Here is a 24,741-nt window from a genome sequence, read left to right as displayed (position 1 = left end):
CACATCTAGATGCAAACCATTCATCAATTCCAAAAATAGACAGGCCAGAGTTAAATTTGCTGAAAAACACCTCATGAAGCCAGCTCAGTTCTGGAAAAGTATTCTATGGACAGATGAGACCAAGATCCACCTGTACCAGAATGATGGGAAGAAAAAAGTTTGGAGGAGAAAGGGAACGGCACATGATCCAAGGCACACCACATCCTCTGTAAAACATGGTGGAGGCAACGTGATGGCATGGGCATGCATGGCTTTCAATGGCACTGGGTCACTTGCGTTTATTGATGACATAACAGCAGACAAGAGTAGCCAGATGAATTCTGAAGTGTACCGGGATATACTTTCAGCCCAGATTCAGCCAAATGCCGCAAAGTTGATCGGACGGCGCTTCATAGTACAGATGGACAATGACCCCAAGCATACAGCCAAAGCTACCCAGGAGTTCATGAGTGCAAAAAAGTGGAACATTCTGCAATGGCCAAGACAATCACCAGATCTTAACCCAATTGCGCATGCATTTCACTTGCTCAAATCCAGACTTAAGACGGAAAGACCCACAAACAAGCAAGACCTGAAGGCTGCGGCTGTAAAGGCCTGGCAAAGCATTAAGAAGGAGGAAACCCAGCGTTTGGTGATGTCCATGGGTTCCAGACTTAAGGCAGTGATTGCCTCCAAAGGATCCGCAACAAAATATTGAAAATAAAAATATTTTTTTTGGGTTTGATTTATTTGTCCAATTACTTTTGACCTCCTAAAATGTGGAGTGTTTGTAAAGAAATGTGTACAATTCCTACAATTTCTATCAGATATTTTTGTTCAAACCTTCAAATTAAACGTTACAATCTGCACTTGAATTCTGTTGTAGAGGTTTCATTTCAAATCCAATGTGGTGGCATGCAGAGCCCAACTCGCGAAAATTGTGTCACTGTCCAAATATTTCTGGACCTAACTGTATACAAGGCAGGAATATTAGGATGTACAAGTGTAAACTTTAGTTCAGTGGCAGAATCTGCGGCCCAACGTCCGACGACTATAAAAAGTTCAGTGGGATAAAGTGTTGTTATCCTTGGAGCAGCTGAATGTAAGGAAGGAAGCATGTCTGTTAGTTTTAGCTGAATACTATATTTTCTTTAATATTTGAAATGAGGTTGGCAGTCGGAGAAAGCATTAAAACAGCTGGGTATCCATAACAAATTCAATGACTGGCAGTGCTAGATACAAAATGTACTCATTCCCATTGGTCTGTGCCACATTGGAATGCGCAACCTTATTTTCCAGCCACACGGATACATGGAGCCTAAGTCTTACGAGCATGTTTTCCAACTTAAGGAAAATACTCATGAAAAAAAGTCAAAGGTTATCCGGAGTAACAACATAGTAAGAGCAAGAACAACGTCTAACCTGTGTTCTGTTTTGTTCACATTGGGGTTATGGCCTGTTCCAATAAGGGGGATTATTAGATTCTACTGTTCCAATAAAAGTCCACTGCCCTTAGAGGACAAAAAAGTCTGATTCTCTATACATCCTTGTAAACCACAAACATGATGGCACCATTGTAAATCAATGAGATCCAATGCCAACATTATTCAGCCATATGCTCTAAGAAAAACCCCTCACACCAGTGTGAACGGCGTCTTATTCTATTAGTGTAGGCACTTGTCTACATGGTATAGAGAGCATGCTCAATTTTCCTGTCTAGACCGGGTGTGTACAATGAGGTCTGGGGGAAGGAGATAAGTTGTCTATGTGGCCTTCAATCATATGGTGAGAGATATACAAAATTGTAAAGGACAGGAAGACCTGAGTGGAAGATTGCACTGAAGCAGGGTGTATTGCGTTGTCATCTCTGGTATCCCCATATTTTGGCAGAATAATTGTGGTCGGACTCTGTTGCAGCAAAGAAATTAGTATATGAGGTGGAGAAATGGCCATGTGAGGGGAACACTGCTCTTTTTGTGTAGTTTTTGGGAGAACAGAAATATTCGGAGTATGTGCACACCATCAGTATCCATAGCGCTTTGGGCTGTGTGTTTTTGCTGCACCCAAAACGCTGTATTGAACAGTACAAGCAGAGAGGATGGGATTGCTAGAAATCCCATGCCCGCTGTGCGCCTTTTCTACGCAGAATAAACTAACCTGTGGCGCAGTTTTCAGAGCCACAGCATGTCAATTTATGCTCAGCAGGAGAACACCGTGAAATCACACTGTGCTCAGACTCCGGATTGTGGGCAGGGACGCTCAACACTAGCATCTCCGCAGGAGACTGAGTCTAGAACACAATGCCTCTTGATCATGTGGATATATCCTTAATGGTTTCAACACCTCGCAAACTATAATGGATAGAGCTGCATGGCTGATCTTTCTAGATTGTGAATGATGGCCTTAAAATAAATTTCTCAAAAGGTAACGTCCCAAATATTAAAGTTTTATTGCAGCCCACTGGATTGGTTTAATTTGACAATGTGTTCCTTGCACCAAAATAGGTTGTAAACCCCTAATTTAAACTGTAATGGTTTGGATTCACTTACAAGGCACTTTTCGACTGATTTAAAGACGTCATTCATTGGTGGTGCTCTACCATTGATCCCCCCCCCTCTGACTTGGCAAATTTAAAAGTATCTGCTGTGCAGACTAGAAGTCAGTCTCTTTAAGCAAACCTATAAAACTCACATTGAGGCCATTGTTAACTTGCACAGAAAAAGTTTCCTGTCCCAAGAGCCACTGGATCCCTAGTCCATCCTCCATGATGACATCACAGAGCTGGTTGATGTTAGAGAACTTGCTCTCCTTCACCTTCCGTTTGAGAATGCACCACAGATGCTTAACAGAATTTAGGTCTGGAGATGCTTGGCAAGTCAAGCACGTTTACCCTCAGTTTCTTTAGCAAGGCAATGGTCATCTTGGAGATGTGTTTGGGGCCATTATCAAGTTGGAATAATGCCCTGCGGCCCAGTTTGAAAAGGGAGCGGATCATGATCTACTTCAGTATGTCACAGAACATGTTGGCATTCATGGTTCCCTCAATGAACTGTAACGCCCCACAACTGGCAGCACTCATGCAGCCCCAAACCATGACACTCCCACCCCCATGCCTGACTATAGGAAAGACACACTTGTCTTTGTAGTCACCTGGTTACCAACACACGCTTGACACCACCTGAACCAAATATGTTTATCTTGGTTTCATCAGACCAGAGGACTAGGCTGAAGTAAGCCATGTAATTCGTTTTCTTGTCTTCAGCAAACTGTTTGTGGGCTTTCTTGAGCATCATATTTAGAAGAGGCTTCCTTCTGGGATGACATCCATGCAGACCAAATTTGGTGCCATATGTGACGTATGGTCTGAGCTGACACCCCAACCCTTTAACCTCTGCAGCACTCATACGTCTGTTTTGAAAAGCAACCTCTGGATTTGATACTGAGCATGGGAACTTAACTTCTTTGGTGGACCATGGAGAGGCCTGTTCTGAGAGGAACCTTGCTTGTTAAACTGCAGTATGATCTTGGCCACCGTGCTGCTGCTCAGTTTCAGGGTGTTGGCAATCCTCTCATAGCGTCGGCCATCTTTATGTAGAGCAACAATTCTTTTTTTTTTCAAATCCTCAGAGAATTCTTTGCTATGAGGAGCCATGTTGAACTAGTGAACAGTATGAGTGTGTGTGAGGGATAACACAAGTATAACACACCTGCTCCCCCATTCACACATAAGACCTTGTAACACTAATGAGTCATGTGACACCAGGGAGGGAACGTGGCTATTTAAGCACAATTTGGCCTTTACCACTTAGGGGTGTACTCACTTTTGTTGCCAGAGGTTTAGACATTAATGTCTCTGTGTTGAGTGATTTAGAGGACAACATATTTACACTATTATACAAGCTGTGCACTGACTACATTTTATTAAGGTGTCATATCTTCAATGTTGTCCCATGAAGAGATGTAATAAAATATTTACAAAAATGTGAGGAGATAACTCAGTTTTGTGATATGCTGTATCTCCATGTACCAGTATTCATTACATGTTGTTTTTTTTACACTTGATAAAGATACCAATACGGAATTGAAACGTGTAGCGAAACAAAGACCTTTCAAAGAATACCGCAGCAAGATACTTCTAAGAGCCCTGTCAATATTTAAAGGTATTTTTATCCTATTTTGGTATATATCTTATGTTGCCAGAAAAGTTGGTGCAAATCGATTTGCAGGGACTACACCAACGGCTATAACAGTAATCGGTGATTGCAGGACGGGAGGCCGGAGAATCGTCTCCTACCTGATGGTATCCAAAGCTCTTTTTCATTAGCCAACCTGGCGCAACAATCCATTGCGCTAAGCCAGCTAATCAAAAGAAGAGCCGTGGACTCCGGGAGATACAAGGTGGCTCTCAGAACGCCTGTTCAGTGGCCACAGGCTACTGACATGGCCAATATACTGCGTCCTGGGAATCGATTCGCACCAACGTAACTTGCCAGCATAATAATCAAATGATAATCACATAACCATTCAGCCAATCCAATTTTTGTAAAATTAAGTTCCAAACTACTGCACAATGTTTGGGAGATCAAATTACAAAGTAGTAACTTGGTACAAAAATGAATTATTCCAAAGTAGCAAAGGAATAAGACAATGTCAGAAATGTTACTCTGCCATCTGAAATTGGAGTCATTTTACTGTTCCTTTAATGTACTATTAAAAGTCTGTTAAAAGTGCATTCCCATCCACTGGGTAATCTTCATTTTAATAAGTAAATGCTTTGATTGATCTTCATGCCAGTGCTAATTGCATGCCTGAATTAATAGGGTTTGTAAAACAAAAAGTAAAGTATAAGGAGAAAATCTAGTCCTGCCAGGTTTAGCTTAATGGAAGGAACATTTTTTTATGATTATTACAACATCTAAATCTTATTGTTAGTGGAAGCCAAATATTGATACAGTCAGTGAATAGGGAAGTAATAAAGATGGCGGGAGGAGAACGACATATAAGCTATGTAACTTCGAAATCTGATGGGACTTTCTTGTAAAAGTGGTCTCCACAGGGAAATAAAAATATACCTGAAATTGGCTGTAAATGTCAGATGATTAGAATGAGATGCCACTCAGCACATACATTTATATTATTTTTTTTGGGGGGGGTGGCCGCCCTAAAAAGGCATCACTCGTGTCCATGGATTATGCTTGATAGTCTATCAGTCTTATTCATGGATCGGATACAATATAGTCTATACACATGGGTGGCACTGATTATGAAAAAAGTAACTAATTATTTATACAAACCAAAAGCTTCTACAAATGGAAAAAACACCCACCTGCTTAGAATTATTTCTGGGTTCTTGCCACTCATCAGTGCACAGTAGGGTACTCATTGACTGGGTAAAAGACTTATCTTATTCTGCATAACAAGAACATTGAAGACTCCCACATTGACAATTAAGAGTAGCTACCTCCAAAGGGTAAGACTAAAAAGCGAGCTTTCTTTCTCTTGAGGGGGGAAACATTTACATACCCTTTTACCCAGAAAGCATTGCCTGCCATATAAGTCTCCATACACCATCAATCTCCAAAATATAAGCAATACACCCTGGACCAATTCTTCTTCAACTGTGATTTGGGCTTCATCAGTGAGTCGATCTTGAGTTATAGATGAGACACAGCTCAAAAGCAAGTTCTCACAAATGTGATCCTAAATTACACAATCCTATATATGACTGCAGCAAACTAGGGTTTAGCAAGATAATCGACTCATTTTGGGTTTACTTTTATGTCTTACAAGGTTCTAGAGGTGATGAAGTCCAGTCGTAGATCAGTAGGATAAGTTTGAAAAGCCCAGTCGTAGACCATGATCATGATTTGTGAATAGAGATGAGGGAAGAGAATAGAGATGAGTGAAGAGATTAGAGAGCTCAGGACCCTGGTCAGAACAGTATTCCATACCTGCTGGATGGAAGTCCTGCAAACCCCCTCCTATCTGATGGCATCTGCCTTTTTTGATTAGCCGGCCTGGCGCCAACGTAAGAGGGCTCATGGAATATTGACCTGGCTGCATAACTACTGTCCGGGGAATCGAATTACTTGTCTCTATTTGTGATGCTTCTATTTCTTGTAAGTTCGAAATAGTAAAATGTGGCAGGATATTGCAACAATCCAAGAACGCGCTAGGTGACCATTACAATTCTGCATAACCAAATGGTAATGTATTCTGCTGGTGTCATCGATTCTCCTCCCGATTTCCTATACAGGATGTGAGACCATTGCCAGCTCGTCCTCGCTTTTTTCTTATTTGAAATGTTATTTTCTACAATATCACCTTGACTTTTTCCTTTGCTATGGATTACAGATTAATAAGAGTTTCCAACTTTAGCTTAAAAAAGCCTAAATAGATATAAAGGTTAACATTTTGGAATATTTTAGGCCATGTAATTACCCGGCTATGTTTAAGAAAGAAAACATGACATCCAGTGTGAAAAGTGTAAAAAAAAGATAACTAAACACAGATCAATAACTTCTGTCGGCAGTCTGGTTCAGTGACGTCCAGATACACATTCAATCTGGGACAAACTATGGCACACAGTATAAAAAAAAACATGCAAAATAATAAAATTCAATATACTTATTTTACCTGATGGACTTTGAACTGTAGATGGAGTTGATGTTAAACTGGCTGTGACAGAATCACAGGGCCCGGTGCTTCCACTGGAGCTGCCGCTTGAGGGGGGTGATGGAGAAGATGCTGGTGACATGCTGTGCTGGTTTATGCATTGGGCTACAGCAAAACCTGTGGAGGGTTTCATACGCATTACTATGCTGACAAAACCATGTATACCTTTAAAAAAAATGTACTCCCACTTGTATTGTCCTGAGAAAGAACCTCAAACAGGAGCATCTGATGCTGGAGTCCTATACAAACCATAAACCAAATATATTTTGATGGAATTCTTTAAAGGGGTGGTTCACCCACATTCATTATTGGCCACAACGATATTATGTTGCTAAACAAAGTTTCTCTCAAAAACCTTGTGTTGCCAATGGTGCCTGTGAGTGGCGCTATTGCGCACCGCTGTTACCAATCGCCTGACCCCCGGGCTCCGTGACCTTGGGTATCGGTGATGTCACGTCAACTTACTGCTCACCTGACATCACTGCAGCTGGCCCCAGTCTCCGTGAGTGACTGTGCTGCGGGTGGCTTTTCACCGCTCATCACAGGCCAGTTTCACAGTGCAGCACCTCCTTGCTCCCTCCTCCTTCGCTGCACAGCTAATAAGCAGGAGAGACACTGGGTTGTGATGAGCGGTGAAACGCTGCCCACAGCCCAGTGACTCAAAGAGACTGGGGCCGACCGCGGTGATGTCAGGTCAACAGGAAGTTGACGTGAAACCACTGGATCCCCGAAGTCATAGAGCCCGGGGGTCAGGCGATGGGGAAGAGCAGTCCGCAATAGCGCCGCTCACAGGCACTATTGGTAATACAAGGTATTTGAGAGAAACCTTGTTTCTCCACATAATATCGTTGTGGCCAATAATAAATATGAGTGAACCACTTCTTTAAGGCTATAATTGGATAGATCAGTAATTTTATATTAACACATCTTAAATAATTGACAATATCTATCTAGGCCATCAAATAATTTGTAACCAGTAATGTAGCAGTTTTCACCCTTCAATAAAAGTCTCAGTAGTTCCTCCTTTTCCCTTTCTTTCTGCAGCTTTTCATAGTATTATTATGCTTTGCTTATACAGTGTGTCCACCCATATCCTGTCCACCGCCATTAACTTGAGAACGGCGGCAGCTATAGGTATAAAAGTGGTGTCTACATATAGTAAAGTAGCTACGCAATGAAACCACCTATTGCGCCACCTGGTGGAAAACAACGGAGTTAGCATTTTTATCTCGAAAACGGAACGAGATAGACAAAAAAAAGAGAATTACAAAGTTATAGGGTATCATCAATTCAATACGAATCAACACCTTGCATACAGAAATGCTATGATTAGAACATGTAAAACTCATAAGGCTGCGGACGTGAAGCGATACCTCATGGGGACCTTCCTACAAGTCATTGGGTATTGTGCCTGCGTGGAGTGGCCTCAACGCTCAACTGACCTGACCCCATTGGAATTCTGTCTTTCTACAAAGGGGATATAGTAGACGGAACATCAAAAAAAGCTACTTGCGGGCGAGACACACCCGGAGAGAGCAGCTCCTTTTCAAACCGACTCCCCCGGAGACTACTGAGAATGTATTGAGGTTTATCTCCACCTTTAATTGCAGATGGGGTCAGATGATGGATTCCCTGTCCAGATACTGGTCGGTCTTACAAACTGACCCGGGTCTGGCAGGTATCATCCCAAAGTCGCCCCTGATGACATCTCGGAGAGGGAGAAACCTCAAGGACATGTTGGTGGATAGCCACTATGTGGCCAAACCAAGTAATCCCTTTGGTACCTCCGGGGGAGCATCGGCGAGGGGTGGTTGCTTCCCTTGTGGGGATTGCCTAGCCTGCAGGGAAAGAAACATCATTAGGGGTGCTGATTTCAGCTCTGCCGACGGCAAAAAAACATTTAAGATTCTAAAACGTATCTCCTGCAACAGCACATACGTCGTCTATTTGGCAACCTGCCCGTGCCAAAAGATGTACGTTGGACTTACATCACGGCAGTTTCGGACAAGAATAAGAGAGCATGTCCGTGACATTCTCAACTCTAAACAATGTCTGGACGTGTCACTCCTCAGAACCCTCCCACGACACTTCCATGCTCATCATAATTGTGACCCCTCAGGACTAAAAGTCAGAGGGATTGATATTTTACACTGCTGCATTAGGGGGGGGGGGGGGCGATCTAAAAAGGCAGTTGGCCCAACTGGAGTGCCGTTGGATTGTCACTCTGGGCACTATGGCCCCTGTGGGGCTGAAAGAGAAATTAAGTTTTTCCTCCTTTTTGTGAGCCCCCAGCCTTGGGTCTTCCCCTATTAATGCCTGTCCCACATGGCAATCAATGTGGAAATGTTCATGATTTGGGAACATTGAGGAGGTTTAGGATAAGATCTTTGGTGACGTAGTTGTTATTGTTGAGATATATGTGATTAAGACCATGGTTAATGGAAGTATTTTATGCAGTGTGGCCCTATGACTCTTTTTTAATAGTGTTGTCTTAATGTCATTATTTTAATAGTAATTTCCATGTACACTCTCCTCATCGTTACTATGGACTGCTAGTGATGAATATATAGGAGTGACGGATTGATAAGAAGATATACTGACCATCTATATTGAACCACGAACCACTACTCTACCATGCTGGGAGCCTGGATGAAAATAAATGCAGCAATAGATATAGCATGGATTCTGGATCTATTGAACTGGATATACTAAATTGTCTTGCTAATTGTGTTTGATGTCTATGTGCTTGCCGTCATATGAATACATGTATTTGTGGGCTAACAGTGTATGGTATTTGTATGTGGGTGGGGACTCATCCATATACTGGGGGGTGGACTTTGGTACATTTGTCATAAATATGCTATGGTTCATCAGGTGTTCGCCTTGTAACAAGCTCCTTGATGGCCTATGTTCCCATCTTTTTCCTTTTTGCCCCCTTCTCCTTATTTTGGATGGGTCAGATTCTTCATGTGCGTAGCGCACTGGTCATCATAATAACATTCCCTGTGTGTGGGTGCTGCTGCTACGCATGCGCGCGGGGCGCGGCTTCCGGATGTTGTCACCTGGCGGCCTCAGTATTCCCGACGCACATGTCTGGTGACGTCACTGTGGGAATTCCCTCTTACGTGCGTCTCGGGGATGAGAGCCGCCGTGCGGCGACGCCACTTCCGGGTGTCCCGTCCTGCGCACATGCGCCGCTACGTCGGCGCTACACACACATGGAGTACGTCACTGACAATCATGGTTACTTACCAATATAAAAGAGGAGTGCGGTGTGAGTACATCCATTCGCCTGCACCCCGCTGATGAAGCTTTGGCGACACGCGCGTCCGGGTTGAAGGATATTCACCTACCCACCACCTCTGAACCGCCACTGATAGACCCTCAGCTTGTACACCATGGGTAAGTCTGAAAACTGTTGCTCTATAGTATGACTGTTTGACCAAATGGTGCTCTCCCATTATACCGCACTGGCTGTTTATATACTCTTTATTACTCATTGCTTGGGATCATGATGGGCTAAATTTGGGTGGTTCTTTGATGGGTGGGTGTGTAAAGAATCCACCTTACCTCATATTTATATTATATGGAAAATGAATTTCATCCTTTATGGTTGAATTATAATAAAATTTAATATTTCTACAATTGAATGAGTCTCCTATACGTATTTTACACGAGTTTTATAGTTGAATTTTGGAGTATATTCCATGACATCCGTTTATATGGGGACTGTGATATAATCTATTAGGATGAAACTACAATATGGTATCTTCCCCCTTTCGTCTGTGCTATATATGAAAGTCATTGGGTATTGTGGCTGCGTGGAGTGGACCCAACGCTCAACTGACCTGACCCCATTGGAATTCTTTCTGTGAGGTCACATCAAACAGCAGGTGTATGCGACCCCTCCACCAACATTGCAGGACCTACGATGACATAGTTAGGTCCAGAAATATTTGGACAGTGACACAATTTTCGCGAGTTGGGCTCTGCATGCCCCCACATTGGATTTGAAATGAAACCTCTACAACAGAATTCAAGTGCAGATTGTAACGTTTAATTTGAAGGTTTGAACAAAAATATCTGATAGAAATTGTAGGAATTGTACACATTTCTTTACAAACACTCCACATTTTAGGAGGTCAAAAGTAATTGGACAAATAAACCAAACCCAAACAAAATATTTTTATTTTCAATATTTTGTTGTGAATCCTTTGGAGGCAATCACTGCCTTAAGTCTGGAACCCATGGACATCACCAAACGCTGGGTTTCCTCCTTCTTAATGCTTTGCCAGGACTTTACAGCCGCAGCCTTCAGGTCTTGCTTGTTTGTGGGTCTTTCCGTCTTAAGTCTGGATTTGAGCAAGTGAAATGCATGCTCAATTGGGTTAAGATCTGGTGATTGACTTGGCCATTGCAGAATGTTCCACTTTTTTGCACTCATGAACTCCTGGGTAGCTTTGGCTGTATGCTTGGGGTCATTGTCCATCTGTACTATGAAGCGCCGTCCGATCAACTTTGCGGCATTTGGCTGAATCTGGGCTGAAAGTATATCCCGGTACACTTCAGAATTCATCCGGCTACTCTTGTCTGCTGTTATGTCATCATTAAACACAAGTGACCCAGTGCCATTGAAAGCCATGCATGCCCATGCCATCACGTTGCCTCCACCATGTTTTACAGAGGATGTGGTGTGCCTTGGATCATGTGCCGTTCCCTTTCTTCTCCAAACTTTTTTCTTCCCATCATTCTGGTACAGGTTGATCTTGGTCTCATCTGTCCATAGAATACTTTTCCAGAACTGAGCTGGCTTCATGAGGTGTTTTTCAGCAAATTTAACTCTGGCCTGTCTATTTTTGCAATTGATGAATGGTTTGCATCTAGATGTGAACCCTTTGTATTTACTTTTATGGAGTCTTCTCTTTACTGTTGACTTAGAGACAGATACACCTACTTCACTGAGAGTGTTCTGGACTTCAGTTGATGTTGTGAACGGGTTCTTCTTCACCAAAGAAAGTATGCGGCGATCATCCACCACTGTTGTCATCCGTGGACGCCCAGGCCTTTTTGAGTTCCCAAGCTCACCAGTCAATTCCTTTTTTCTCAGAATGTACCCGACTGTTGATTTTGCTACTCCAAGCATGTCTGCTATCTCTCTGATGGATTTTTTCTTTTTTTTCAGCCTCAGGATGTTCTGCTTCACCTCAACTGAGAGTTCCTTTGACCGCCTGTTGTCTGGTCACAGCAACAGCTTCCAAATGCAAAATCAACCCCAGACCTTTTAACTACTTCATTGATTACAGGTTAACGAGGGAGACGCCTTCAGAGTTAATTGCAGCCCTTATAGTCCCTTGTCCAATTACTTTTGGTCCCTTGAAAAAGAGGAGGCTATGCATTACAGAGCTATGATTCCTAAACCCTTTCTCCGATTTGGATGTGAAAACTCTCATATTGCAGCTGGGAGTGTGCGCTTTCAGCCCATATTATATATAATTGTATTTCTGAACATGTTTTTGAAAACAGCTAAAATAACAAAACTTGTGTCACTGTCCAAATATTTCTGGACCTAACTGTATCACAGATGTTTGTGCAAAAGTGTCACCTACCATTTTGCACAACGTGCAGCAAGATACAGTATGCTCTCCAGAGTCCAGATGTGCATTGCAGCTGACGGTGGCCACTTTGAGCATCAAAGTTAAATGAGCGCCATATGCGTGACCAGCATTCAATGTTTTGGGGGGGTCATGGGTTTCCCATCATAGCATTTCTGTATGGAAGGTGTCGATTCGTATTGAATTGATGATGCCCTACAATTTTTTAATTCACTTTTCTGTCTATCTCGTTCTGTTTTCGAGAAAAAAAATGCTAACTCTTGTTTTCCACCAGGTGGCGCTATAGGTGGTTTCATTGCGTAGCGCATGGCTACTTTACTATACCTAGACACCACTTCTATGCCTATAGCTGCCGCCGTTCTCAAGTTAATTGCGGTGGACAAGATATGGGTGGACACACTGTATAGCGCCAACATATTCTGCAACGCTTTCAAGACATTATCATCATCAGTGTTCCCACTGAGGCGCACTATCTAAATTCCCTATTAGTATAGGTTTGTCGCATGGGAGTAAACCAGAGTATCAAGAGTAAACCCAGGCAAACATGGGGTGACTATACAAACATACAAGACCCTGGCACTGCAAAACAACACTGCTAACCACTAAGCCACTTTGCTTCCCAATGCATTTACTTCAGCTCTTATTCCCTCCATTACATTTGTGGGCAGAAGATCTAATTTGTTCCCTTCACTGAAGACCGAAACGTAGACAGATTTGAGCAGTATTTGAGAGATCAGGGCAGGAGATAAGTAACTGATAAGTGGTGAAAGAGACATTTTTGTCCAAGAAGATATAGTTCAAAGTTTCTCATATTTATGTATACTTTTCAATTATGAAAAAAGTTATTATTTAAGAAATAATAGAATTAAAAGAGGTTGTCCACTACTTATACATTGATGATCTATCTTTAGGATACGTCATCAATATCTGATCGACCGGGGTCTGACACCGGCATCCCCACCAATCAGCTGTTCTTGGTGCCAGCAGCAGCAGGTGACCAGAAATGCTCAGTTCCGGAGCTGGTCAGTCTTCTGATAGTAGCCGTGGCCTAGTAGGAGGTGGATGTGGCCGTGACCATGACGAAGCAGCTCCGGAACTGAGCATTTTCGTGTGCCTGCTGCTAGCACCGGCACAGAGGCAGTTGATCGGGTGGGGGGGGCAGGGGTGCTAGATGTCAGACCCTGGCCAATCAGAGAATGAGAATTACCAAATTTAACATTCATCCAAAATAACAGAAAAAGCAGCAAAATGTGATCAAATAAAATTAGAAAACTGAAATTCAGAATCTAAAGACATGATAAAGTGATACTGAGTTGAGTTCTATGTGGTAATAACTCTAGAACGCGCTAACGGATACCAGTGATTCTAAGATTGTTTTTCATGACATATTATACTTCACGTTAGTAGTAAAGAGGATGATATTTTTGCGTTTATTTGTAAAAATACCAAAAAATTTGGCAAAAATTGTGCAATTTTCAGACTTTTAATTTCTATGCCCTTAAACCACGTTAGGTCACATAAAATAGTTAATAAATGACCACATGTCTACTTTATATTAGCATCATTTTTAAAAAATACTTGTTTTTAAAAAGTTAGAAGGGTTAAAAGTTTATTAGCAATTTCTCATTTTTCCAACAAAATTTAGAAAATAAACCATTTTTTTTTTTTTTTTTAGGGACCACATCACATTTGAAGTGACTTTGAAAGGTCTATGTGACAGAAAATACCCAAAAGTGACACCATTCTAAACACTGCACCCCTCAAACTATTCAAAACCACAAAGAGTGTTGCTTTAGATGCTTCACAGGAATTAAAGCAACATGGAAAGAAAAAATGTAAAGAAGAAAACAAAATTTTTCCCACAAAAGTGTTCCTTTAGCTCCCAATATTTTATTTTTACAAGGGTAAAGCTACTTTCACACTTGCGTTGGACGCCTTCCGTAGCATTGCGTTGTGTGACGGATGCAACGGATGCGTTGCATATAGTGGCACAACGGATGCTACGGATTGTACAAAACAACGGAAGCTTTTTTTTTTTTTTCTTTTTTCTTATTTACAGTTTTACCGGCAGCAGACTATTGTGAACGATCAGCTGATCGCTCTCAATAGCCGGCAGCCGGGCGTTCAGCTGAGCGCTCTCACATGCTGGCGGGCGGGCGCTCAGCTGAGCGCTCTCACATGCCGCCGGCCGGGCGCTCAGCTGAGCGTTCGGCCACCGAGAGACAAAATAAAGATTGTGATTTAAAAAAAGAAAAAGGAGCATGCGCAGTGAACTTTTACGGATTGTGCTGCTCAAAAAAACATTACATGCTGCATTTCTTCCGCCTGACGCAGCGTCAAAATAACGACGCTGCGTCGTCCAGCGGATGGAACGCTGACACTTGCGTTACAGTGCGTCGTCCATACAAGTCTATGGAGAATAGCGCAGTGCGTTAACGGACTGCGCTATTCTCCATAGTGACGGACTCCGCTGAACGCAAGTGTGAAAGTACAGAAAAAAAATTAACTGCACAATTTGTTTTGAAATTTCCCGGAGTACAGTGACACTCCATATGTGGAGGAAGATCATTGTTTGGGCAAACGGCAGGACTCGGAAGAGAAAGAGCACCATTTGACTTTTGAAACAAAGAATTGCCTCGAATCGACAGGGAACATCATGGCGTATCTGTAGAGCCCTTGATGTGCCTAAACAGGGAAAATCCCTCAAAACAAGTGACCCAGTTTTAGAAACTACACTCCTTAAAGAATTTATCTAGATGTGAGGAGAGCACCAGATATGAGCAGACCCGTGCATGTTCGGATTCTGTGGGTCCAGACGGACTTTAGAAAGTGTTCCGTTTTGGACCTGAACTTGACCTGAATCTCACTGGAAGTCATTGATAAAGCAATATGGCTCTCCGCCTACATACAGCCAGTCATAAATATTACACTTCCAGGGAAGGAGGGCGGGTTTTTTTTCCTCTTATTTTTTCTGCACCCACTACATCCGATAATGCTGATTTTGCCCCCAGTGGGGCGACTCGCACTGGGCCAAGCACCGCGCATACCGGAGCCCAGCGAAGGCTCACTCAGGTGATTTGCATACAGTTGAAACCAGACGTTTACATACACTATCTAAAAAGAAACATATGCACGTTTTTCTCACTATCTGACACAAATTCAGAATAAACCTATTCCATGTTAGGTCAATTAGGAACCAAAATTATTTATATTTGCCAAATGCCAGAATAATGAGAGAGAATGTTTAAGGCATTTTTACTACCCCAAGTCAAAAGTTTACATACACTAAGAGTACTATGCCTTTAAACAATATAACAATATGGGACAGCCCATATGATGATGTCATGTATTTAGAAGCTTCTGATGGGTTTATTGGCAACATCTTAGTTAATTAGAGACACACGTGTGGATGTATTTTAATGCACATCTGAAACACACTGCTTCTTTGTAAAGCATCATGGAAAAATCAGAACAAATCAGCCAAGATCCCAGGAAGATAATTGTGGACTTGCACAAGTCTGGTTCATCCTTGGGTGCAATTCTCAGACATTTGAAGGTGCCTCGTTCATCTGTTCAAACAATTATACACATGTACAAACAAGATGGGAATGTCCAGCTATCATACCGCTTAGGAAAAAGACGGATTCCGTGTACCAGAGATAAATGTGCTTTGCTCAGACATGTGCATATCAACCTAAGAACAAAAGCAAAAGACCTTGTGAAGATGCTGGCGGAAGCTGCTTGGAAAAAGCCATTACTCCAAAAGAAACATAAAAAAGCCACATGAATATTTGCAAATGCAAACAGGAACAAAGACCTTCATTTCTGGAGACATGTCCTGTGGTCTGACAAAACTAATATTGAACTGTTTTGGCAATAATGACCATCGTTACGTTTGGAGGAAAAAGGGAGAAACTTTGAAACCTATGAACGCAATCCCAAGTTCCAACTGTGAAGCATGGGGGTGGCAGCATCATGTTGTGAGGTTGTTTGGCTCCAGGATGGACTAGTGCACTTCATAAAATAGATGGCATCATGAGGAAAGAAGATTATGTGGCAATACTGAAGCAACATCTCAAGACATGAACCAGGAACTTAAAGCTTGGGTGGAAATGGGTCTTCCAAATGAACAATGATTCAAAGCATACTGCCAAACTGGTTACAAAGTAGCTTAAGGATAACAAAGTCAATGTTTTGGAGTGGCCATCACAAAGTACTGATCTCAATCCTATTGAAAATTTATGATCAAAGCTGAAAAGGCCGTTGCGAGCAAGGCGACCTACAAACATGGCTCAGTTACACCAGTTCTGTCAATAGGAATTGTCCCAAATTCCAACAAACTATTGTGAGAAGCTTGTGGAAGGAGATCCAAAATGTTTGACCCAAGTCATACAGTTTAACGGCAATGGTTCCAAATACTAATGAAATGTATGTAAACTTTTGATTTTGCAGAAAGTAATAAAAATGACTTAAAACATTCTCTCATTATTCTGCCATTTGGCAAATGTAAATAAGTTTGGTTTCTAATTGACCTAAAACGGGAAAGGTGTATTCTGATTTTATGTCAGATAGTGAGAAAAACATGGAGATGTGCCTTTTTAGATCGTGTATGTAAAACTTCTGGTTTCAACTGTATACACCAAGAAGGGACCCAGGATAGGAAACATATATTCCAGGATGAGGGACATACATACCAGGATGGGCCCAGGATGTGGAACATGTATACCAGGTTGGGGGACATTTTTCAAGAAGAGGAGCATATATACCAGGATAAAAGACATATATACTAGGAAGGGGCCCAGGATAGGGAACATATATACCAGGATAACTAACAATGTCAGGAAAGGGTTAATGTTATCAAACAATTAACAGCGTTCCCAGCAGTGGGAATATACTTCTCCTTGATTTACTAAAACAAACAAAAAAAATGTATATGATCTACGAAAATGCATTTTAAAACTTTGTCTACAATTGGAAGGCGTGTCTAAACATGTCCACTAATCATTTATAATTATTATAGCCTTAAAGAACAACCTTTAAATCAAGGGGGAGTGCAATAATTTGCATACACTATTATACAATATTGTTGAATTAATAAATTGTGATATCTACCATCAGATATTTTATGGACGGAGGTATTTTCCAGGAGTTTGAAAATACGTGAATATAAAATAAATGTTTTTTTTATAGGGAACCAACCTTCACTTCTGCTTTATATTACTACTGAACATAAGAAACCATTGTGATATTATGGTTACATAAAAATGCTGGATGGGGAATCTACACACTCTGCCTTCTTTCTTTATTGGCACTTTCTCATAAAACTACCTCATAAAAATACAATTAAGAGACTGGAAGCGTTCATCTAAGATGATAAGTGGACATAGAAATGGTCTACTTTTCGATTTTCAAAACATCTCAATTCATTCAGTATTGAATGTAAGCACCATGCGCAGAAATACACGCTCTTACATGCGTTAGACGCTGTCAATGAGGTTATAAAAAGTTATCAAAGGAATTTTCTGCCATGGTGAATGCCCTTTGGTAAGAAAATCATCAAGATCTTCTGCTGGCAGCTCTGTTTGTAGTTGTCAATCAATGATGTCCCAGATCCTCAGATGTGCTCCATGGAAGACAAGACTAGAAACGTTGTAGGCCATTATAGCACATTTAGGCCCTGCTAGCTGCGCATAGTAACATGAGCAACATACTGGCTCGATTTGTCATTTTGAAACACGGCTTTGGAGAAATGGCCTAACCATGACCAAATCAATGTACCACCAACATGTCAGTGCACCTAGATTGAAAACTAGAGGGGAACTTCTACTGTGGCGCTCCTGAGGCTTCGGTCGCCACAGGGTACTGCACCTCACTTAAGGTGCGGTACTCATCCCGGGTCCAGAGGAGGTCGATGGCGGTTCCACATCCATTCATTCCATAGATACAGTAGGTAGCCCTCCCCATGGAGGACCGGGCTAGGGTCAGGTCTTAAGGTTGTCATCCAAACACTGGGGCTTCCACCCACTAGCGACAGGGACTCAGTGGAGGAGCGACCACCAAGAGGGAGTTAGGAGCACAGTAGACTTGGAGAGGCGGACAGGAGAGGAGCTGGGCTACTGGTAGCTTCTGTGGGCCATGGGAGAAAATACAGTTGCTGAGGGGAGAGCTTGATTGCTCCCTTGGGACCGGCGAGAAGAGTGCAGAGCCCTAAGGTGGAATACACTACAGGTTACGCCACCAGAATCTGCAGGACAGGGGGATTTCACGTCCCTCTGGCCACCAAAAGATCCCGGAGCACATTGACATATAGAGCCCGTAGTCACGATCACGGTCAGGTCCGTAAAAGGACTCGTGCTGCCTGCAAACGGGACGGGAACTAAATTACAACAACTACAGGGGACCCTGTGTAGCTTCAATCCGCGGGGTCCCACATAAAGCGCAAGGAGGAAGGGCCCACAGACTACCGTACCGTTGTTGACCTCCAAAGGTTCCGGGATCGGGTGGGGCCCATCACGGCAGAAACCGGCACTCTGTGGGCGGCTATCATACAGTGAGTAAAGACCTTGAAAAGCAACCACTGTGTCAGCCTGTCCTTGTCGGCGCCGTCGCCCCGAGCTTCAGCGCCAACAGCCACTACCCACGATCATCTTCCCTGGGGCTTGGCTCTACCTGTGGGTAGCTGAACCATCCGAGCTGCATTACCATCCACCCCAGAGGACAGCACCCGCAGGCGGTTAATTCCTGGCCGCACACCACAGGTGGTGTCACGAGACAACTACTGCCAACATCCCCAACCCCTTTCCCCACCATCTTCCGCTTCATCCCTTCGTGGACATCTCGGGGCCACGAAGCCGGGCCAGGCCTCCGTGACATCCCCAAGACCCCCCTTCATCACTGGCCCAGTGACAAGTACGACCCCGGTCCCATGGGGTGCTTCACTACCATATATTAAGCTTCCCCACACCATAATCCCTGGATAGGGACTGGTGTGCTGTCCAATCATTAAGGCTTCTTGATGGTATTGCCCACGTTGTCTTGCAGACCAATCTTCGGCTATCATTGCGACTAGGGCAAAAGCAGGATTCATCGACAAAGAATCCACTTTCCTTCTAGTCTCCATTGCTCCAGTCCTGCCTCTGGTCTGTACTTGGAGACCACTTGGGCAATGCCATGAGGAAGCCTTCATGAGAGTACATTATCCTGGTGCTTCTTCCAGGGTTATGGTGAGGAGAGGCATAATGTACAGTAACTGAATCCCTCCAATCTTCCTAGGTACACTAACAGCTCAGTGTTACATTGATTTGGTGGTGGAATCAGTGGCACTCACATCCAGGCTATATAACTGAGACAAACAAAATAAAAAAAAAGCAGAGACTTAAGCTCCAGTCACACATAGCAATGTCATTATCAAGATCGCTGAAACGTCACAGGTTTTGTGACGCAACCGTGACCTCGCTAGAGATCTCGCTACGTGTGACACACACACACACACACGTGTGAACGTCCTGGTTCATTTTTTGGTCGTTGGTGTCCCGCTGGGCAGTATGCATCGCTGTGTTTGAAGCCGTAACAACAACGAGCGACCTCATTGGTGACACAGAACTCAGCGTTCTATCGAGGTATGAGTCGTCAGAATAGCAGGGCTGTGGAGTCGGAGTTCAGTTTGGTGGAGTCTGAGTCGGTATAAAATGGACAGACTCCCACTCCTAAAATCTATAATAAATTAGGTACAGTAGTTCAATGCAGAATGTGCTGAATATTTTTTTCATAGGAATTTGGGAAAGTTATTAAAATGTCCCATAAATGGCTGTTCTATTCCTAATCTAAGGCTACATTCACACACAGCGTTTTTGCTATGTTTTTTGAGGATACATTTTTCAGCTGCTAAAGCAGATCAGCTTTTTAAAAAACCGCATCACCTGAAAGGTTTTTGAGCTCATAGATAATGTTTTCAATAGCAAAAGCAGATTGGAAAAAGCCATACAAACTGACATGCTCATTCTTTGTCAGGATCTGTTTTTGAACCCAAAACGGATCCTCACAAAACAATGCTTCAAATATGAGAAGTACAATTAAACTGATGAATGAGAGTAATGAACAACAGCTAGAAGAAAATGTAGGATTCAGTATGTTTGAGATGGAAGGCCACAGTGCTATTCATGTAACTGAGGAACAGACATATTAAAACAGAACAGCAAAATGATACTTTAGAATTAGATGATCTTGTTGAAGCTGCTTCAAAACACTTTCATATTCATCATATGTGCTGTGTTGTGCACACGCTGCAGCTGGCAATAAGAGATAGTCTGCAAGAAGGACATGCTGGAAATCTGATTGGAAAAGTGAGGAAATTGGTTATTGCCGCCAGAACCCCTAAAATTGATTCCATCTTGAAGAGACGTGCTAGGAAAGGGGAAATTGTCGATCAAGCCACTCGGTGGGGTAGCACTTATATAATGATTGAGTGATTGCTTGAGCTAAAACTAGTTTCTTACAGATATGGAGAACACTTAGGTAACCCTAAACAAAGGTAAATGGACACAGGTGGCTGAATTGAAGGAATCGCTTAATCACCCATTTACCATGAGTAAAAAATTACAAGCTGGGGATTTAACTCCTGGCATTTTCATAAGGGAGTGGAAGAACTTGCTATTTTGCCTGTCACAAAGAGGAAGTTTAATTGCAAATAGCATTTCTGCTTCAATGAAACGGAGAGAGACACAACTATTGGAAAATAAAATTCTTCTGGCAGCTGTTTATGTGGACCCAAGTCATTGCATACTGCTTGATGATCAACAGCTTACTAATAGAAAAGAAGCTGACTGAGGTAGCAGTTAGGATGAGTGGCCTACAGGACTGGCAGGCGCAAGAGGACTTGGGTCCTGACAGTGCTACTGCTGCCGTATCTTCATCCTCATCAGATGAGGCGTTTAACTTTGACAAGTATTTGGATGACATAGAGCAGGCAAAGCATTGCCGCAAGGAAAAAATTTTCACTCCGTCTCTTAAGCAAGCAGATTGACCATATTTCAGCAAAACTTTTCCCTTGCTCTCAAATAATAGAAAAATTCAACCGTTCATCAAAACTGACTGCATGATGCAATTCCTTTATACCCCGAAATTGTTAGATATGTTGCCTATGTGGTTATGGCTTTGCCTCCAACTCAAGTTAGCGTAGATGGGTTGTTCTCTAGCCTTAAAATGATTAGGTCAGTTTTGAGGTCATCTATGAAGGAGGATCTGATGGAGGCGATACTATTTCTTCGAACAAATTCATAGACTGCACAAATGTTATTTAGTATGTTTTTGTTGAAAACGTTTTTTGCTATTTACATAGTTTATTACATAGTGTTATACACACACACAATATACAGTATATATAGTATATATATATATATATATATATATATATATATATATATATATATATATAGATATATATATATATACACACACACACACACACATGTATATTGTATGTAATCTATATTACATAGTGTATTACATATTTTACAATTTATTACAGTTTTTTGTGTTCTAAAGTTGTATTCCAATAAATATATTTCATGTTCTATCTAAATATCTTGATCATTGTATCATAAAAATGATTAAATGTCTGTTCACATTGTACTACAATAAATTTTTCACTTAAATATAAGCAATATATGTGGGAGTCGGAGTCGGTGCAAGGGAAATTGAGGAGTCAGAGTCGCAGGTTTGGCTTACCGACGCCACAGCCCTGCAGAATAGCAGCTGTGTGACAGGGTCCCAACGACCACCGAGGTCGTTATACGGATTGCCGTATCGGTGCTGCGTTGTTAATTAGATCTGCCTGTTTGACAGCTCACTAGCGACGTACCAGCGATCCTGACCAGGTCGTATCGTTGTCGGGATCGCTGAAACATCGCTACGTGCAATGTGACCCTTAGGATAAGGCTACAAACTGCATATCAGGAGATCTAAAAGGAATGACGATTACAGATTGAAAGTTGGTGAAGTTTTATTAACTAAAAGTAAACACATTATTTTTCGATGTCAAAGGTGTCCCTAGCTTTAAAGTGAAACTAATTGTAGGCTAGAGGATTTTCCATTTAAGATTCAACAGGACCTAGGGTCCATTCCGTATATAGGGTAGGAACATACCCATTTGTGATGTCGTATGAGCGTGCAAGTTTGTAGTAACAATGAGGTGTAACTGGCAAACTTGTGTGCTTATCCCTTCCATGCTCTTCTGTGTGGTCCTCACCAGCATGTGGATAACAGCAGCAAGGGACTGCAGCGTACAAGAGTATGTCAAAAATGCATTTTGTCACTTGGAGTCATTTAACAGGCTAATGGATGCTCCCCATTAAGTAAAGCCCAAAATTCCCATCACCATGTAGGTTATTTTTATATGTCCCATGAAATAAAAAACCTCAAATCTCTTTCTGAGAATTCAGCATTGTAGCACATGTAGCCCTTATTGAACAAAGTCACAATATATTGTGAATTGCCATATTGCTAAAAGGAGGAACGACACAGCCCAGAGTTTAAAGAAAATATATTTTAGAACTGTATTATGGAAAATAGAAGTATTTAGTCCAGACGTGTCAGGAGAGCTAAAGGAATACCCAATCTAGTCTCTTTTTTTTTTAGGTTACAGGAATTTCTGTACAACCATTTTTTACTTCATGTGAACTACTAAGTAATAATGAGGCATTTTTGTGAGCATTGCATGGCTAAGATAATACAGAGCAGCAATAAAACACAGAACAAGCTAGGAACAAACTAAAAAGTAAAAAAAAATGTATTTGGCATCATTCAGACGTTCAATGTTCTCACATGAATGCAATCTGTGGTTTTCATAGATAGCACACATACATGTGATAGTTTTGTAGGCCATTACCATGTTCATGACTTTTTGTGGACCGAACTGTAACGCAGTGAGTACTGGGGATCCACCAGGTATGAGGAAATTCCCGTTGAGTGCTGCAGCACTCAGGGTACTAGGGAACATGATACAACTGTGAGCCTAAGCACTAGGGAAAGGGCAGCAAGGTCACCTCCTGCCACTCACCTGAGGCTGATCCCTGCACTCCATAACGTCCCTATATGGGTCTTTCTCCCGTCGCCAATCAGGTGCCTAGGCCCTTGTTTGCCCTGAATTCACCCTGGATAGTGATGAGGCCAGCAAGGGCATTAGTCTCACCACTGCAATAATACAATACAAGGGAAGGGAGACAGACGCGGAAAATAGACACAAAAGGTAAACACTCCAAGATCCTCCAATGTAACTAAACACTACAGTTGCACTTGTCAAAACTCCTCAGCTTCTTCCAGAGACTAGCTTCTTGTAAAGTGGTCAGCATAACAACGAATATTCTATAACCGGTGTCAGATAGTAAAACACATGACTTTTTATAGTGAAGGGGAGTGTTCACAAAAGAGCTGCACCTGGGATTAAGGTTCTAAAGGAAACTCATGAAAAAGTCCTTAACCCTTACAGCTCTGAAAGCAAGTAGATTTCACTCAAATACAAGTAGTGCATTTGCAAGAATCAAGGCGTAGTGACCTTCTGACCCTGGACTTGCCAGAGGTCTCCCCAGCGTGGGACACACTCCTGACATGAGCACTCCGCTGAAAAATGTGGAGACACATCCTAATTGGAGTAAGGGTTGAGCAATTACAGCTCTTTAACAGGTAGCTTCCTCTTCTTCAAGAGACCAAAAGACATTGGAGAGTTTTCTCAAAAGCCCTTTAATAGGCTGCTTAGGCTATTCCCTTGTTAATCAATTTTCAATTAAACAGGTAAAAGGTCTGAAGCTGATTGCATGTGTGGCATTTGTATTTGGAAGCGGTTGCTGTGAACAAACAAAATGTGGTTAATGGCGCTCTCAATGGAAGAGAAACAGACCATCATTAGGCTGAAAAAAAATAAGAAATCCATCAGAGAAAGCAGATATCTTAGGAACGGCCAAACCAACAGTTCGGTACGTTTTGAAAAACAAAGCACTGGACATCCTCAGAAGAAAACAGTGGTGAATGATCGAAGAATCTTTTCCATGGTGAAGAAAAATCCCGTTGTAATATCCACCCAAATGAAGAACACTATCCAAGAATTAGGTGTTTCAGTATCTGAGTCTACCATAAAGAGAAGACTTAATGAGAGCATAATACAGAGGGTTCCCCCCCAAAGTGCAAACCTTTAATTAGCTTTAAAAATAGAAAGGCCAGATTAGATTTTGCCCCCCAAAAAAATCTAAAGAAGCAAGCACAGTTTTGGAAAAGCATTCTTTGGGCAGATAAAACAAAGATAAACCTATAGCAGAATGATGGGAAAAAGAAGGCATGGATAAGACTTGGAACAGCTCATGATCCAAAGCACACCACACATCCACATCCACATGGTGGAGGCGGTGTGATGGCCGGGCATGCATGGCTTCCGATGGTCCTGGGTAACTAGTGTTTATTGATGATGTGACTGAAGACAGAAGCA

General features: G+C 42.2%; 1 protein-coding gene across 4 annotated transcripts in view; it reads right to left on the bottom strand.

The window, feature by feature from the left end:
- CLEC16A (C-type lectin domain containing 16A) overlaps positions 1 to 24,741 on the bottom strand; it is a 429,136-nt gene that overhangs the window by 26,652 nt on the left and 377,743 nt on the right. For all 4 annotated transcript variants that reach the window (XM_075317924.1, XM_075317919.1, XM_075317920.1 and 1 more), the window contains exon 22: positions 6,616 to 6,771. In XM_075317924.1, coding sequence (XP_075174039.1) covers positions 6,616 to 6,771 — 156 coding nt within the window. The remainder of the gene's footprint in view (positions 1 to 6,615; positions 6,772 to 24,741) is intronic.

This window comes from Anomaloglossus baeobatrachus, chromosome 7 (assembly GCF_048569485.1).
Source record: "Anomaloglossus baeobatrachus isolate aAnoBae1 chromosome 7, aAnoBae1.hap1, whole genome shotgun sequence".
NCBI classification, from domain to species: Eukaryota; Metazoa; Chordata; class Amphibia; order Anura; family Aromobatidae; genus Anomaloglossus; species Anomaloglossus baeobatrachus.
The sequence above is the reverse complement of the archived record's forward strand: the minus strand, read 5'-3'. Positions and strand labels throughout refer to the sequence as shown.